Here is a 19,155-nt window from a genome sequence, read left to right on the forward strand (position 1 = left end):
AATTATACAGAAATAAGTATATTTCAAAAAGCACTCAAGCCAAAAGGAAAACTAACCCAAGAAGAAGGAGTCATGTCAGGAAGGTGTCAAGACCCAGCCAGGTCGACCAGAAACGCCCACGGACACGCAGCGCGGACCCCCGCCAGGGAACGTTCAGCTGGCTCTGATCGCGATTATGAAAGATCGCCTTATTTTGTTGAAATTCGATATATTCAGTGGAACACTTTATGTTAAAAACAACTAGCTTCAATTTTGGCTTAGTAAACAAATCTGTGTAAAAGACACATGTCCTTTAAGAATACAATTTTTGAAAATTTAGTATGCGACCATCAAGCAGGTCTGCCCTGAGCGTCTCCATCTTTAAACAGATGAAAACTCAGTTGGCCTGGGATACATGCACACGGGGTCCTTCCAGGCTCCAGCTGGGAGGTCACAGCTGGAGGAGGAGGAGGCTGAGCACGGGACAGGGAGGTCTCGTTCTGGCTCGTGAAAGAGACAGAAAGGAGCCCCCCCCCACAAGATTCTTCCTCCCTTGGCAAAAAGGAAGGAAACCAGAATTTATCGGGCACTGAAAAATGAATCCAATCCTTCTCTGTGACTTGTTGGAAAGCCTGAAGCTAATGGGGAAAAAAAAAAAAAACCCACGTTATAAAGGACAAAAATCCCATCCTGCAGAGACCGAATGGTCTCTGGCTTGCAGTGAAGAATAGTGGGGAGTGAGGGAGGAAAGGCGAGGTGAGCATTTGAGGAAAAGGTACAGATCTTGATGTCTCCAGAATTATCAAGACAGGCTTTCAGGTTTTTGGTCCTTTGAGTCACATAAATTTAAATATTTTAATAGAGATACTTTTGTTTTAAAAAGACAGCTGTGCTTCCCTCTCTGCCCCAAACCCACCTCCGGGGCTGTGTCCTCCTGCCACCTGGTGGAACACGTACACAACTGACAGAGGGCTCCACCAGCCCCTAATTCAGGCGGTTGAAGTTGCAAAGGCTGGAGGCCTAAAGGCCCATCCAGTATGGAAATCTGCCCTCTCCTTAATACATATAAGATTTTGACAATATTTGAAACTAACTACTTCATTTATTTTCCATAAACGGTCTTATGACAAAGAGGAAGAGTTTGGGTGGTTGAGCAATGCCATTTTTGGAGCTGCTGTCAGTTTCCAGGGTGATGAGATGGGCCACAGACATCCTCATCCACCAGAGGTTGTGTCCCGTAAATGTAATGAGTACTCTGCTACATCTTTCATTCGTATGAGTCCTTAGAACAGAAAGACATTAGCCCCACTAAAAATCTGGTATTTACGGTTACAATGTAACCCAAGGGAGCTGTTTTGAGAGCATGGGGTTGAGACGGAACCAGGCCAAGCTGGATTCCAGCTCTTCTGGACACCAGCTGTGAGAAGATGGAGAGTTCCTCTACCTCTTGGAGTTCTCACCGTGAATGGGGGAGAAGGAGGCTTTACTTGCAGGGCTGTTGTGCCGGGGTAAATGCGCATGAAACTCAATAGATAATGGCAATGATTATTACTATGGTTACTTTAAAAATACTGAAAGCAGCTCACTCGATGTCAGCATCCACTGCAGGGGGGTGGGGTGGGGGGAACAGCTTCATCATGAGCCCTGAAACCAAGCCCACGGCACAGACCACCTCATCCTTAGATTCGAAGCTGGTCTGGCAAACTCTCGTGCCAGGTTTTCAGAACCCATTTTTCCCGAATTCTAACTGATGCAGTAAAATATTAACACCATGTGTCAAGCACAAAATGCTTTACAAATTTCTATAAGATGTAATGAAATATCCATCATCTACAAAAAATTCCATTGTTCCCAGAAGGGGTAGACAAATCTCAAGGCATAATTATACTCCTGCCTGCCGAGACCTTGGACGATGCATTATCTGCTTGAAAAATAATAGTCATTTCTCCCTGGTGAAAAACAGGGGAGTTTCTATCTGAAATATGCTTGAAATGAACAATGCCTATGGATACTTCGTTTTTACTACAGTGGGTCATCTTCAGTTTCTCGGGGCTTGATTTTTCTAATAGTCTAACAGAAACGATTAATCACATTTTGCTGCATATTTCCATGCATCTTTCATTTATCTTAAGTCCAAATGAAGTTATTTTCTCCATGTTTGTCTTCCAAGGATGCGCCCATATTCTACATACACAGAGCAGCAAACAGACAGCAGCAGCCGTACACGCCGCGCTGTGACGAACGCGCTCCTGCAGAACCATGTTTTGTAGCAGCTCCTGCCGCTTGTTTAAATTTGCCTGGGAACATGAGGATGCTTCGCCCTAAATATTCACAGAAATCCACACATCGCCAGCAGCACAACCCAATTTCTTCGTACGTTTCCCGAACAGCTCATCTTTAAAAAAAAAAGAAAGTGAGAGAAACCAGAGAGGGTATGAAGGAGAAGGAGGAGGTGGGACAAGAAGAGCTGGGGGGAGTGGGAGAGGAGGAAGACAGAGGAAGAAGGATGAGGGGAGAGAAAGAAAGAACAGAAACGAAAGCAACAAAACGCCATCCCTGCCTCGCGCTCCTTGCTCCACAAATGTATTCCGTGTGGTGACTCAACACATGGCTCCACCAAACTCGAACCGAATCTGAACACCTCTGCACGCCGAAGATGCACTCCCAATAACACACCCCGTGTTGTGTGGGACTCGGGCCACGTGGAACTGAAAACGCCACAAAATCACGCTCGCGCTCATGTCTTTCCTTCCCACTCATACTTCTGGGTCCCAAATCATGCAGTTTTGAGGGACTAGATGAGCTTAGGGGTGTCCTGGGGCTGATGCACTGGCCCCTGGATGGGGCACAGCTGATTACGAAGCACGGGACACATCTTGCTGTGCAGGACCTGGAGCGTAAGCCCGGAAACCAGAGCAGGGGGTGGTGGAGCTGTTCAGGAAGGAGGCGTCACAGATGGGCACGTAACTGGACTCAAGGGGCCCCCTCGACCCGAGGCATGGTCACCTAGGGAGGCATCACAGAGGTCCCACAAGATCAGGACACTTTGCTGTCAAAAGTGAAGGCGCCCCGTTTCCTGCCTTAAGAATTAAGCAACCACTCAGTGCTCCACCCTGCGTTCTGTTCTGTAGATTTCTCATGAAAAGAACATGAATGAAGACTCTTACCCATGAGGAATTTTGCTCAGGACGTAATATCCAGTATAGGAGTGCTGATAGATCTGAAACAGACAAAAAAAAAAAAAGAAAAATCATTGAGACAAAGGTTGTGATTGTGATATTTTTTCAAATCACTGTGAATCTTAATAAACATCACCAGACCAAAAGCAGTTAATCAGGAGACCTGGAGGCAAAGTCTTTTATTTACTTAGGACGTTAACTTGCATATGTCGTTTATTTTATTTTCATCATTTGTGGGTGGTTTACTGGCAGCCAGAGGCTTGATGTCATCTCTATGGCGACCTGGTCGGTGATTAAATCAGGGCCGCAGATTTCCAGCTCAACTACATGCAGCACAGACCAGCGAGGACACTGGTCGCGGGGGCTGTGAGACAGCCGGCTGGCCCCGAGACGGTAAGACCCACGTGCTATGGGGGTCCCTGTAAACCAGGGCAGAGTCCACTGTGTATCCCCGGTGAGGTGCGATACTGATGCCACGATAGGCTTCCTGGGGCAAACCCCGTCCCCCTGTACAATTTGATGTGCATGTTTTAGCTTCAGGGAGTGGTCAATAAACTAAGAACTCACTGCAAGGGGAGCTTTCAAAACTAAAGTAACAACAAAAACAGTATTTCCAAACTCCTGTAACCCCCGAATCTCAGACGTCCCCCTTAAACTCTTGAGCCAGGAGATTACTCCCCAACTATATAAACTCGATGACTGGAGTGCAAAGGATACGCCAAAAGAAGGGTAACATGTCCCCCATCCTCTCAAGCTTTCTGGATAGAGACCCTCCCAGGGACTGGGTCACCCTGCAGGTCGAGGGGAGCCCACATCTCACTTCCTTTTCCTCCACCTGTGGAACCTCTGCGAGTCGGCACCCTGTGTGGGCAACTGTCCAGTGACTAGCACTTGAAAAGCACCTTTGTAAAGGTGGCAGCTGAGGGACATGCAGGCCGAGGAAGGCAGAGCTGTCGCAGAGCGTGGGCAACCCAGGACGCGCGTGGGCCCGATGGTGGAGGTGAGCCTGCAGGAGGAAGCGGGTAGGATCTGCCGACACCCCTGACTCCTCACCTCCCTGGGCCCCCAAATTGCCTTCTAGGAAATCACAGTGGATCACAGTTTTGGGGAGAAAAAGGACTCAGACATGGAAATGAGTGACAGCACTTCAGGCCCAATGATCTTTTGCTGCCAGTGACCCTGAGACTCCTGCACCGGACACGCGGGGCCGGGGCGGCCTGCTGGGGGCGTTAGACGGGCGTCTGACGGGAAATTAGTCTGAGCACTGCTTTGGTTTTGCAGAAACAGCCTCTAAGGAACAAGACCGTGACGAAGAGCCCGGCAGGGCAGCCACAGCGACCACCCAGGAGCACCGGAGCCTCGCTGCTGTCCCCGCGTGAGGCCTGCAGCTGCTTCCCCAGGAGGAGAAGGGCCTGTGTCCAGCTCCCACGACCCACGCAGGTGGCCGCTCAGAGAGAGCCCCGCAGAGGACCCCGTGCTCTGACCGGACGGTGCCCCTGGGAGCTGGACACTGCCCCGGGTGCCAGCGCAGACGCTGGGTGAACCGTCTTACTTCTCCAGCTGCGGCACACGGTGCTGGGTGGGAGCGCCCCCAACTCCCCCTCCAGAAGGGACTTTCCGTAGGGTTTACCTCACTCTATTTTCATAGGAGCCCCGGGAAGGCAGAAGAGTACCGCTGCTCGTTAAGATGGGAAAACCAGGTCCAGCAAGGGCAGAGGAGGATGGGGGGAGGGAGAGGGGAGGGGAGGGAGGGGGCACCACGAAGCGGGCGGAGAGGAGAGAGGGTGGGTGGAGCCTTGTTCTGTATCCTTCAGTATTGGCGGACTCAGTGACTCACACAAGTAGAATGTGGCAGCGGTGACGGTGTCAGGCTCTGAGGCCAGGCTGTAAAAGGCCCTGCGGTCACCTTCTTGCTGCCTTTCGGATCACTGGCTCTGGGGGAGCACGGCCGCCATGTTGTGAGGACGCTCCAGCAGCCCCACAGACAGGACAGGTCCATGTGGAAAGGGGCCATTAGATCACCCAGAGCCAGCAAGGAACTGGGCAGCCTGGAAGTGGAGTCTTCACCCCAAGTCAGCCTTCAGATGAAGCAGCCCTGGGGACACCTGACAGCAGCCCCATGAGAGAATGTGGGTCATAGCCACATGGACAGGACGGCAGCCCCATGAGAGAACGCAGGTCACGGCCACGTGGACAGGACGGTCCTGAATGCCTGACCCGCAGTGACCAGGGGACAGTTACTAAGCATTGGGGAGCTTCTTACAAGGCAATAGGTAAATAATATATCTAGTTTAAATCCAAAGAAAAAAGATAATTATTAAGGCAGATGTGGGTAGATTTATAAGTTGCTGGGTTCCCTCCCTATAAACTTGCAGCAACTTCTAAAACTAACAGACAGACAATTCCTTATCAAGAGACTGTCAGGACACATCATGAGACATCACCTCACACCTGTCGGAATGGCTATCACCAAAAAGAACACAAATGACAGATGTTGGTGAGGATGTGGAGAAAAAGGAACCCCCCTGCACTGCTGATGGGAATGTAAATTGCTGCAGCCACCATGGAAAACAGTATGGAGGTTTCTCGAAAAACCCCCCAAACTAAAACAGAACAACCACATGACCCAGCAATTCCACCCCTGAGTACATGTCTAGAGAAAACTAATTCAACAAGACACACGCACCCCAATGCTCACAGTAGCATTATTTACAGAAGCCAAGATGTGGAAGCAACCTGAGTGTCCATCAAGAGATGACTGGGTAAATAAGATGTGGTGGAGTGGAATGGAATACTATTCAGCCAGAAAAAGAATGAAATTTTCCACCTGAGCAGCATGGATGGACTTGGAGGGCATTATGCTATGTGAAGTAAGTCAGAGAAAGACAAATACTGTAAGATGTCACTTACATGTGGAATCTAAAAAATATAACAAACTAACGAATATAACAAAAAAGAAGCAGACTCACAGATACAGAGAGCAGACTAGTGGTCACCAGTGGGAGAGTGTGGTGGGAGGGCAGCGCAGTGGGGGGTGAGTAGGAGTCCAACCTCTCAGGTATAAAATGAGCTACACGGACGTGCTGTACAGCACGGGGCACACGGCCAGTGTTTTGTAGCAGCTGTAAGTGGAGCATAACCTTTAAACATGTGAACCGCCATATTGTACATCTGTGACTTATATAATATTGCACAGCAAGTATGCTTCAATTAAAAAAATTGAGTTTCAGTGCATAAGAGGTGGGGGCTGGGAGAGACATTAGAAACCACAATACTCGGAGGAAGCCTTTGAAATCACCACAGAGAAGAGTCCACAGCACTGGGGGGTGGGGGGTGAGACTGGCCAGCATTTTGGGAACTCCAGGCATGATTTCATTCAATCTCAGTGAGGCATTTATTACTACTCCATTTTTAAGAGAGGAAAAGTGAGTCAAACCCAAGCAAGACTTGATCCGAGGTCTATTTCTCTCTAAACACACATTGGAAACTGCCTCAACAAAGGGGCCGGCTCTTAATGCTCAAGTCTTACAAGTCCAGGTTGACTGCGGTCCCCTGAAAAGCCCAGGATACCAACAGATATAACAAATATACACAGTAAGGACCCGTGCTGTCTCTCCCGGTTGAAGGTTTATTTCTTTACTCCACCTGGAAGCGGTGATTTCGGTTCATTCCCAAGCTGTGACATTCCAAACAGACACGGAGACTCACACCTTTGCACACCTCTTTAAATACTCCTGTAAATGGCCCTCAGAAGCAGCTCTGTGGACACCTTCTGAGTGGAACCGATGAGCAAAGGGAGAACCAAGTTAAAATCACCTTCTAAGAGCGATGGGAAGAAGAAGATGACGGAAGAGCCACCCACGCACAACCCTGCGTCCGCACCGTCAGGCAACCAGGAAAGCAAGAGCGTGTGCGGGTGGGAACTGCAACAGAGCATCTGGAAAACTGAATCGCTAATTAGAAAGATTCAAACAAAAGGGGAGAGGGTCAAGGGGAGACCGAGAAGACTGGAGACGCTGGATCTGCCGAGGGCAGCAGAGAAAGCAGCGTTCCAGGGTGAACGGCGAACGCAAATGGAAGGCCTCAGAGGTGAAGGTGCAGTTGTGACTCAGGTGCTCCTCTCAGAAGACGGGGGAGCGGGAGGAAGACGGCGCGGTCCTCTCACTGCTCCAGGATGAAGCGATCACATGCCATTCTCTTCCACGAGGCAGCCCCACAGCCCGGAGCCAAAAGAACCACAGGCACAGGGCAGACAACTCGGAAAGAGCACACACTCCAAGAGTTCTCATTTGCACCAGGCCTTACCTCCAAAGGCATTAAAAAACAGTATCTCACTGAAAGAATCTATTCCAGAGAAAACCTTTTTGTTTATTTGTTTTTTCTTTTCCTGTGGTCTCTATTTCTTTATTGTACTTATGTTTCCTTCTTTAAAACAGATTCTAAAGACTTCCCATCACGGGAAAAAGCACAAAGAGCTGGAAGTCAGTAAGAGTGCGTCCAGTTACTTTCCGGTGAGTGCGCCATGAGTTCGTGAATATGTTACTTTGGTTTCTCTCTACGCCATCGAATGTCTCTTGGCAAATGAATGCATGAAACCTTGTTACCCAAAACACCATTCACAAGATGGGAAAACAATTTCAGTATATTATTTTTAACAGACCATGCAAAAGAGTTGATGGTGGCGCTCACTAATTGGGAAAAAATAACCAGTCAATTAACAAGTCTTGGGGTGACTGCATGTTTGGTCTACTTCTTATACTTCTGAAACATCCCTCTGCCCGTGGCTTTCTTTCTCGCCCTCTCTCCTCCATCACCCCCCAAGCTGTACTTTTGAGTTCTCTGTGGTCTTCCCCGCCGCAGCCCCACCACGCACACGGATGCAGACTCACTTTAGATCTTCTTCTATGAAATCACCCACTCTTGTAGATTTAAACAGTCATTACCTAAATATTGGTAACTTCACAGCTCTGTCTCCTCAACTCTAGACCGAGGTACCAGATTTCCACCCAGACATCTCCATCTTCTGCCTCACAGGCATCAGAAAAACTCAATATTCTCCAAAATAAACTCTTCAGCAAACTTCAAAACCTAGCTGTCCTTTGACACTTCTTATCTCAGCCAGTGGCTCCCTCATCCATTCAGTAAACCGACCTGAAAACCTGGTTCTTCTTGACTCCATTCTTTGCCTCCTTCCTTGTCTGGCTCAATTCAGTCTATGCCCCAGTTGCACCGAATTAACTTCTTAAGCCCTTCCCAAATCCATCACCCACTCCTCATCCTCATGGCCAACTGCCTTACTTCAGACCTACCTCCCTCCATCCTTCCTTTCCCACAGACGGAAGCTGCCATGTTCTTTTCTGAGACTAACCTCTGAGATCTTGACCCCATTCCTTTTGCTGCCTGTTGAATTCTATCAACTCCTCTGCCATGAAATACCTTGTCTTGTATTTTTTCACCACTCCCTCTCCATTGTTCCTTCTCAAAAATTTGTAGACTGTAATTCAAATCTCCTACATTAAAAAAAAAAAATCCCTGGTCATATTCCTGCTGCATTTCTCCTTCTCTTGAACCGTGATGGCACTGCATAGGACAGTCTACACTGCTTCACTTCCTGTCACTTTGAACCCACTGCGTTACACCCCGAGGGTTCTCCAACTGAGGCCTCCAAGTGGCTGTCCCGCCGCCACACACAATGGCGCCTTTGTAACTTCCAGTGTGCTCAGCTTCTGCGGTGATAAAGCAGTTAGGGGTCCTTTTCCCTTCCTCGTTCCATGACAGGTCCCTGCCTTCCTTCTCTTCCTTCCTTCCTCCTTCCAGCTTGTGTCCTTCCTGGCTGCTGCTGCAGACCCTGGGAAGGGACGCACCAGCCTGCCGCCCTTGGGGGTTCCCCCTTGTTGGTCTGACACCCTTGGTCTGGAAGATCCCGTTCACTCACTTCTGCTTTCTTATGCGGCTTCCTACTGAATTCATGCTTTTCTGCTGGATCTCTTCTCTTGAGTTACAGACTCATTTTTAAGCTCCTATTGGGCCTTTCTGCATAGATGTTTTTACCCAAAACTCTTACACCAAATTCAATATTTTGAAAACCGAACAAATTCTTTTCCTACTAAAGAGTTCTCTTCTACGTTCTGTTCTTCCATTTACTGGAATTAGCTTCAGCCACTCCTTTTCCTTACTTTCCTTACTGTCCATGTGCAGTTGGTTTCAAGTCTCACTAGACTTTGTAACTGTGGCTGGCCCCTCGCCTTTACACCACATTCATACCCCAGGAACACTGCCCTCGTTTGGGAGACCTGAGTAACTGCAACGGCCCTCCAGCGGGCCTGCCAGCTTTCCCCCCCGCGCTCCCTCCGCCCTCCCACTGCCCGGAGAGCTCATTTCTCACCAACGCCCCAGTCCGGAGCAGCACGGCTGGGGACGGGGCGGTGGGGATGGCTTGGAACAGGTTTGTAGTGGGACGCAGCCACCCCTGTGTAGCCACGACCGCTGTGACACAGCTTTAGAGCGAGACACAGGTTCAGTTCTCAGCCTGCTAATCACCTGATGAAGGAAGTCAGGCAAATGGCTGAGCCTCTGAGCCTCAGAGAGGTCAGAGCTGTGAGTATTGCACGCAGGAAATTTAAACCACGAGAAAGGAATAAAGAATGCTCTTGACTAAAGTTTAAGGAGAATTAAATGATCTAGCTACGAGCATTGCACAGAATCCGCCACACTCTTTTTTTCTCTACTCTTTTGAGCTGTAAGAAAACGGGAATCCCACTGAGAAGTGCAATGTTCTAGTTCACGAGACGGGAGAGGTGAGGAAACAGCGGAGACGGCTGCCCTGGGGACTGGGCGCACACTTACTCCATTCATTAGCGTTCCAATAATGGAGTGGTGAGCTCCCCAGCACAGGTGGAATTCAAGCAGAGCTGGGGCAGTGCGAGGGGCACTGAAGAATGGGTGTGTGCACAGCCAAGCAGATTGCTCCGCTGGACATCACTACCCCTTTCTTGTTTGATCCTGTGTTCTATTTACAGAGGAAATTAAACATAGAAGAGGCTAAAGGTGAGCTCACAGTAAGATTCTCCAGAGCTGCATCAGGGCACCATGGATGGAACACGTGGTTAAAGAAACAAGATACAGTTATGTGATGTGAAGAGTTACAGGGAAAGAGTAGCAGGAAAAAGACAGTTTGGGCAGGGGGGAAATGCATCTGGAAACTGGGTGGCAAAAAAAAAAAAAAAAAGAAGAAAAATCGTCTGCGTAAGTGACAGAAGAAAAAAAACCTGAAGGGAAAAAATAAAAACTCTAAAAAGAAGCTGGAAAATGTGAGATTTCTTGGCTTTCAAACTGGAGAAAATTAAGCGTTTACCCTTAGGGTCCATCTCCTCACAATTTTGAAGGGTTTATTACCAAAAGAGAAGAAAACTCTGGTAGGTTCCAGCTGGCGCGGCCACACTCAGTTCTAGGGCGGATCAACACAACAGCCCGACCCCCGGGAGGCAGCAAGCAGTCTGCCTCCCAACCCAAGCACGCGCGCCGTGGGCCACGACGGACACCTCACGGGAGTAATGCGCTGAAATGCGCCTTTTGTTCCCCAAGAATCTTTCCAAAAAAAGCTTTATGCAGGAATAACTGATATTCAAAGAACGGCACATATTTTGTGTGTACAATCTGACGAGTTTGGACGTACGCAGACACCCGTGGCGGCATTGCCCCCAACAAGGTGGCAGACGTACCCATCACCTCCCCGAGTCCCCTGCTTCCCTGACAGCCTTTCAGGCAGGCGGTGAAGGTCGAACAATCAAGCCTGAAGCCCTGGTGCCCCCTCTCTCAGTCGCTGTGGGGAGAAGGGAGGCGAGGAAGCACCCCCTCCGTTGCTCCGAAAACAGCTCTGGAATCGCGCGCTGACACGGTGAACCCTGACACATCCTTCTGAAAACCCTGCATCCCCGTTTCCGTAATTGATTCCATCCATTATCACGGTCCACGGCCGTGCCCGCCCCCGCGCGGCCGCCGCCCCGCCCTCCCCCGCGCTGTGGGCAGTACCCGCCGGAGCCTGGATCTATGAGTTCAAGCCTTAGCATGTCACACCTGACAAGCTGCTGACTGTGACGGTTGTTTCCGTCCCTTCCAGGGTTCTGCAGAAATCCCATCTATGGCAAAGTCAGTCTATTTGTTTTCTTTTTTTTAAGGTAACTCTACCACTGAGCTATACTCTCCTCCCCTCTATTTGGTTTTTAATCTCCTGTTTAGTTCACGTCTTTCATTGGACACCCTGTGACCCAGCATCGTGCCAGCGTATCCGACCTCCTGCCTGGTCTCTGTGAGTTTCAAGTCCTGATGTTGGAGTTGAGGGTGATGGAAAGTCTCCTGAAGGCATCAGTCCTTCCAGAGAAGCTGCTCCTTCCATCCCTCTGTCAAACAGAAGGTCATGATCACCTTGTGTGTGTGTTTTTTAATTGAAATTTACTTGACTTACAATGTTGTGTTAGTTTCTGGTGTGTGACACAGTGATTCAGTCATACATATATATTCATTTTCATATTATTTTTCATCATAGGTTATGACAAGACATTGAATGTAGTTCCCTGTGCTCTACAGTAGGTCATCGTTGTTTTTCTCTTTCATATACAGTAGTGTGTATCTGCTGATCCCGAACTCCTAATTTACCCCTCCCTCCTCTCCCCTTTGGTAACCACAAGTTTGTTTTTTATGTCTGTGAGTTTTTGTTTTGTAAATAAGTTCTCATTTTTTTTAGATTCCACATATTAAGTGATATCATGGGATATTTGTCTTTCTCTGTCTAACTTACTTCACTTAGTATGATCATCTCGAGGTCCATCAATAGACATTAGATAAAGTAGATGTGAGACATATATATATATACACACACATACAAATATACACAATGGAATACTTTTCAGCCATAGAAAAGGATGAAATGACCCCTCTGTTCTAATGACTGCATGTGGTACACATCTCCTCACACTCTGCCGATTTATTTTATGTCACTGCATGAAGTTAAACTTCTTGCTGTAATGATTTATAAAGAAAAATTTTCTAGAGGCCCCCAAATAACTAGAAACAAATGGAAATATTTAGTTAAAAAAAAGAGACGTTCTGCCCCAGTGATGTAGGACAGATGTCAGGGAACGACTCCATATAAACACAGGGTCCTGTGCTTTCCCCGGCTGCACACACCTTCCCTTCCCCGCCATACGGAGTGCACAGCTCAGCGTAAGAACCCAGCGTGAGTGAAACACAGCAGACACACCGCTGTCAGTTTCAAAAAGTAACTAAAACCCTTAAGATTTAGTACCTGTATTTCACCTCGTTTCCTCCCGGAAGAACCGGTCTTCCACCAAACTTCCTAAATTTGCGAGAGTAGGGACGGTGACTTCCTCTGAACCAATATTCTCTTCAAATGTCTACTTCTGCTCTCCATCCCGGGCTCACCCCTGATACACCCTAATCCAGCCTTTTGTGACCCATTCATCTAACTTACTAATAGAGCAAGTTTCTTTCCTCCTCTGTGTCCTTCCCGACGATCAGTGACTGTGAGAACATGGTATAAAAACAATATGATTAAAAACGAGGAGGCATCTGAGTCAATACTGTATTCCAGAGGCGAACAGTAAAACTCTCCAGCTGTGATTTGGATCATGTTTCCAAATATCCATTTCAGGAGCATGTCTGACATCCAGACACAGCCGAGTAAGGTTTTTTTTTTTTTTTTTTTAAATCATTTCCTGCAGTCTCCACTTGGACATTTCAATTCAAGCAGCACGCCCATGTGTCGTAGGCTCATCTCCCGGAAACAAGTGAAATCAGTCATAGCGCTGCTAGGAATAAATTCGAAGGAAGCGATCCATGCGGACTTCCTTCCTAACTGATTTTCGAGGACACACACCAGCGTGCCCTGATGTCCTCCGGGCTCCGTCACTCCCTGTCCTCCGCGGGTCCAGGCACTAGGAAGTGATGCCCAGTTTCCACTTGCCCTGGCAGCCAAGCCCTCCTTCACTGCCTCCGCTGTTCTGTTGTCCTGCCAGCCTTTCTGCTGAAGCTTTCCTGATTTTGCTGGAGGACACTTCTCTTTTCTTGCTCTGTTTACTGTCTCTTCTCACTGCATGTACTGCCCATAGGACCAGCCTTGTGGAGATGCAGACAAAAATAAATAAGCCTTCCTTACATCTTTAGACTTCACACACCATTTTTCTCCGTCCTTTAACTTGACCCTCATAGCACCTGCTCCTGCGGCTGGAGTGCTTTCTTCTCCCTTTGTCTTTTACATTAAGAAACTGAGGCTCAGAGATGCAAACCCATCGCTCCAAGGTCACATAGCACCGAAGGAAGAGAAGAGAATGTCTTTGCATGTGTGGCTTGAAGTTGCTTCCACTCTAACTCGCTGGCGAGAAAGCTTCTCCCACCCTAAACCCCCCTTTCCTTCCCAGCCAGAAAGGACAGATCCGTTTCAAGAGAACAATGCTAAGAAGAAAGTGCCTCTGAGGAGAGTAACACTGGAGCCACAGCTAGCTCGCACACAGCATGAGACCGGCTGTCGGCCTCAGAGAACGGCCCAGGGTCCACGCGGTCGTGGGGGTGCAGAGTGAGACAGGAGGGGCAGGAGGACCCAGGCCAGACGGAGGGGCCCAGCAGGGAGGTGGTGCGCTCACCCTTCAGCAAGCCCAGGGCTGAGCCGTCTGCACCAGCGGCAGGCGGGGCAGCTCCCGGCCTCTCTGCAGCCTCTCCGAGTACATTTCATCCTGACCCGTGGTCTCCCAGGACACTGACGGTCAAGTGCACTGGACTTGCTTCAAGGACAGGTGAGGAGGACGTGTGTGAACCTCTGGCCCTCTTCTCCGGTAGACGGGCATGGAGGGGATGACAATTACCATCACATAAAGACGAACACCTGCAAGATCCTCTGTCACAAGCTCGAAACTCCTACATGCCTCCAGGGGCCCCGGGGCTCTCAGTCGGGTCTCCACCAAGGCCAGTGATGAGAAGCCAGCCCGTCCTCCCTCCTCCTCTTTCTTCTCCCTCCTCCTCCCGCTTCTGTTTTATTCTTTGAATCTCTGTACGTGGGTAAGACCTACCATACAGCACAGGGAACTATGTTCAATGTCTTGTAATGAGCTGCAACGGAAAAGAATCTGAAAACAATGCATGCATGTGTACGCATGACTGAGTCACTCCGCTGTGCCCCTGAAACTGACGTTGTAAATCGACGACACTTTAATAAAAAGTAAGGGTTAAAACCAGTCTCCGTATTTCTGTGTGTGTCTTTATGATGTGAAACAGCTGGCCGGTTGGTTTCTGGGCTGGTTCCACTCCACCAACCTTCAGATTCCATTTCCAAGTCTTCATTTTTCATCGCCTGCTCAACATCCCCACGTGGATACGTGCCCCATTTATCTGCATCTAAGGTCGGCACCTGTCTGCCCTCTGCCTTCTCCCCACTTGCCCGTTTCTGTGCAGCAGGAACTCTCCTCGGTCACGTGGAGGCATGAGGCTTGGTCCCGGGGTGGATCACTCACCACTGGTCACTCGGTCACCGTTCTCTCTTCTTCCCATCCCCTCTCCTCCCTGAATCCAGCACAGACCCCTGTCTCTCAGGAACCTCCTAATACGTTGCCGTCTGTCCTGCACACCCTCATACATCACTTCCTTCCACCTTCACATGAACTCCGCCAGTTCTCCTAGCCTCTCGATTCCAGCTTGCTTTCCATCCCCGCGGGCTCCCTCCTTCTGGAAGAATCGACCTGGGAGAGCAACAGGCTGGCACCTGTATCCCACACCCGGAGTAACTGCAGAGAACTTAGTGGGTCTCATTCACCCAGATGCCATACAGGTAAACGGGGGTCATCAGGTGCCACCAGGGTCCCCACTATGTTTCCAGAAAAGTGAAATCTGTCATGCATGCTTATCACCATAACCAGCCTCTCTGATGTCTTCTTGAGCTGGAGTAACCAAATATAATGCCATTGTTAACGATATAATTGGCCACCCAAACAGACACAGAGAAAGTGGAGTGACCACTAATTGTGCTGGAAAGACAGGCATAAATTGTTCGTCTGGACACCACCTGTTCCAGACAAACCAGGATATACTGTTTTCCTCATCACTGCTGCTGTGTGAGTGGCCTTACTGCTGGCAGAATAAGAAATTATTTTCTCAGTTTAACTAGAAGCAGGCAGTTATTAAAAGAAATTCAACAAGGAACTGGCAAATGGGTCTAAAAACAGACAAAATGAGCACAGGGAGGGGGCTGTGCTGAGCCGGGCTCCAGGAAGGGCTCACGGGGCACCTGAAGGTGCGCAGGTCCGCTCCTTCCCCGCAGGGCGCGCGCCTTTTCCACGCCTCGAGGTGGACGCGTGTGCCAGAGCCGAGGCCACCGTCTAGGGGCAGGTGTTACGCGTCCAGCTTGAGGGGAGGGGAGAGAGCACTGGGGCTGAGCCCGAAGGTGCTGAGAGATGAACAGTGAACACAGGGCAGGAGAAGAAAACTTGGGGACAAGAGGCTGGAAGGACCATTTGTCATTGAGTCAGAAGAGGAAAAATAAAGGTCTAGAAAGTGCATATTGAAACAATGTTGAAAAGCCCCTATAATCACCTGGCTATGTACACGCAGGGTTACACCAAGTTTTAACCACCTTGGAGGGTCAATACACACCATAAACACATTGTAGCACATTCTCAGCAGCTCCCCAGACCATGCTTGCTAGGAGAAGCTAAAAAGATCAAATGTACAGCACCCCAGATTAGGAGGGAAAGTAGATGGAAACAGCAAAAAAAAAAAAAGGTCCAGAGTTGACTACCTTTGGGAAAAAAATTTCTCTTGAAAACATGTGGGTAATAGGAGGGGTGGGGTTTCAATTTTCGGTTCTAAGGGTAGATATTATTGTCACCTCTGAATGTCCCTATATTTCTCAGTCTTAAAAGATTTCAAAGTGTAGGTAGGCGTCCCAAAGAAAAGTACAGGTGATCTTAAACGGCATGTCTTTGATTCAACGTGAGTTGTCTGTCACCGTGGATGAAGAGAAATCCACCAAAATGATACGGGAAAGTACTGTCTGCTCGCGAGGACAAAGCTGTGCCCCGAGGGCAGGGGACTGAGAGGGAGGGCAGTGCTCTCTCTGACGCTGAAGGCCAAGGACAATGGCTCGTAGCAGATCCTGTGGGCAGCGTCACAAGAAGAAAAACTCATCCGGAGTGAACGCGTCCCGGTAGTTTGGAGGGAAAAACTGCAGCCCACCTGGGTCGTGATGCTCATTCTGCACCGCCCCTCCTAAACGGCAGTTCTGTGTGTAGTGAAATTTTGCACTCCACACAAGAGGGCTCTAGACGTATCTCCTGGTTTGACAATTCCAAAAACATCTGAGGAATCACAGGATATTTTGCCTTTGGTACGAGTTTTAAATCAGGGTTAGGAGGAAAGGTGCACAGCGTTCAGACCCCACACGAGTATGATGAAACTGACATCAAAAAGTGATCCGTTGATGCTGACGATACGTCTGCCATATGTTTAAGGGCCTCTAATGAGCAGCTAAGGAAGACTCCTTCCATATTTGGGCCGGGTTGCTGAGTTCTGTATAGCTGCTCCCTGAGCTAAAAATACTGATGCTAATTAGTTTGCAGGCTGTTCAGGACTTGCCAGATGGCAACTCAAGGCCGTCCTCCGAGCTCGGTGCTGGGGCAGGGCTTTGCGAGCTGTGGTCCACAGAACACTTACTTGCACCAGAATCCTCCAGTGTGCTCGCTAAAAGTGCAGATTCCCGCGTCCACCCCAGATTCACTGCATCAGTCGGTGGGCCTTTGAATCTGCATTTTGACCACACCGTACAGAGACTAAGCAGCGGTCCCAGGCGGGCACAGCGCCGGCTGAGAGCCTCTGTCCAAGGTGCCTGGTTGGCAAGCCTGGCCCCACGCAAAGCTGCCTGGGCCTCTGAAGAGGTGCTGAGGCTTAGGCCCCAGCAGCAGGGACTCTGACTTACTAGGTTGCTGTCAGGGGACTGGGAGGTGCGGCCCATTCTCCCACGTACACCTGTCCACGTCGTCGCACGTCTACACATCCACACACACACCCCCGACAAAGGGTGCGCCTCGGTCCACGTGGGCTCGCTGCTGGCAATTTCACTCCTGAAGGTTACTAAGGCTCTTTCAAGAGTTTCCACCCACAGGCTATGGACTCCTCAGCCCCTCATCAACCACGAAACGAATCTGCTGTCCCAGCCAGCGTAGGTCAGGGCTTCCAGTGCACGCGTCACTGGTGGCAAGTGAGGTGCTGAGCAAACATCCTTTCCATTATCCTAACTCAATACCTTGTCAAAGGATAAACGTAGTGCCTGGAACCTGGGTTTCACGGAACCTACCGTGTAGGACAGAGCAGCCCAGGGTGACAGTGTTAGGCTTAGGCTGACTTGGAGATGCCAGTGAGCAGGTGGTGGATGATACGTTCCGGATCGTGACCACGGAGTCAATGCCCCGGGTGTGAGAAACACTGGGGCGATGACAAAGGTTAGCTGCTCAGCCGTGTCACTCACAGTTGTGCAAACTTGGAGGAGTTATAAACGTGCTTTGAGCCTCAGTTTCCTCATCTATGAAATGGGGATGCCAACAGCACTTACATGACTGAAGTGCAGTAGAAAATGAGAGAGCAGATAGGAAGACGTATTAGGGAGCAGGGCTGGGGTGGGTTCTCAGTACACATAAGGTCAGCAGTGGACATCGCCCCATCGGGGAGCCTGGAGGCTGGGCTGGAGCCTTGCCTTTAAGTGACAGCGTGGCTCTGAGCACACGTAAATTTTGGGTTTTGTTTTCCACATCAGCAAAATATAGACGTTCTATAAAAATATGAGAACCAAACTAATGTGATGTCTAAAGTCCCTTTCTGCACCGTGACTTTGAAACTCTAAAGGTATCGGTGGGGCAACCACATAAAGGGGAGAACCACACACGAGAAGGAAACGTTATGCGTCCGCAGGATGCAGGTCCCTGCCAGGGGGCTGGTCTCCCTGAGGCCTTGGCCCCAACGCCTGCATTCAGCCCCTCCCTCAGCGAAGCCGCTTCTCATCCCAAAGAACCTCTGCCGAGCGCCCTCCGGGAAAGGGCACCAGCCCTGGGAAAGCCTGGAGGGGCCAAATGAGCAGTGCTGGCCTTCTGAATCTGCAGGAAGAGTGACTGTGCCGTTTCCCGCGGGGTGTGGGTCCAGAACGATCCAGCCCTGGAACCTTCCAGCTGCCGTCCTGCAGCCACATGTGGGGAAGAGCTGAGAGCACGCCGGCGCCAGGCCCAGACATGGAAAGAAGCCAGCCGTGCCCCCTGGGCCCTGGGTCTGCAGCCCCGACCCACGGTCAGGATGCCCGTCCCTCCCCCTTCCGTACTTAGGCCTCTTGGGTCAAGTTTGCTTAAAAAGCATGACAGGTGCCAATTAGACAGAAAAGCCTTTGGCCGCCTCGTTTTCAAGCACTCCCAAACTTTCTCTCCTCCCTCAGACTGTCTCCCGCTAGCCTGGACTCCGGACTCCTGTGGTCTCGTGACTGAGAACAGCTCACGGGCTCCCGAGAGGAAGGCTGTGGGGAGGGCCCTCACTTCTCCACACGCTCATAAATATACAAGAAGCCAAACTCCTCGTGTTTGCCCAGTTATTTGTCTGCGATACGGCAGGCAGGAGGTGTTGGGGGTGCTGGAGGCCACTGAGACCAGCACAGACGGGCGGAGAGAAAACAGAGCCCGGAGACGGGGTTCAGTGCAGATCAGCGAGCCTCACCTGAGGGCACCTGCCGCCCCTGACCCCCGATACAACACGTTCCACAGTCGGACTGTTAGGTAGTTAGGTAGGCGGGGGCACGGGGCAGACGGTGGAGGAGAGGGAGGATGGTCCGGAAGATGGCATTATGCCCGCCCCCAGCATAAAGGGGCTCTACTTCCTCTAAATGATGCTGGCAAGAAACCGGTCAGAACCTGATGGCCGCGACGAGCACGAGCAACGAGGACCTAACCAGACATGACCC

General features: G+C 50.0%; 1 protein-coding gene across 4 annotated transcripts in view; it reads right to left on the reverse strand.

Annotated features, from left to right (window-relative positions):
- Window positions 1–19,155, reverse strand: part of DPP6 (dipeptidyl peptidase like 6) — an 846,033-nt gene that overhangs the window by 164,564 nt on the left and 662,314 nt on the right. For all 4 annotated transcript variants that reach the window (XM_031455765.2, XM_031455767.2, XM_064487178.1 and 1 more), the window contains exon 6: window positions 3,147–3,199. In XM_031455765.2, the coding sequence (XP_031311625.1) occupies window positions 3,147–3,199 (53 nt within the window). The remainder of the gene's footprint in view (window positions 1–3,146; window positions 3,200–19,155) is intronic.

Source organism: Camelus dromedarius, chromosome 7, assembly GCF_036321535.1.
Source record: "Camelus dromedarius isolate mCamDro1 chromosome 7, mCamDro1.pat, whole genome shotgun sequence".
NCBI classification, from domain to species: Eukaryota; Metazoa; Chordata; class Mammalia; order Artiodactyla; family Camelidae; genus Camelus; species Camelus dromedarius.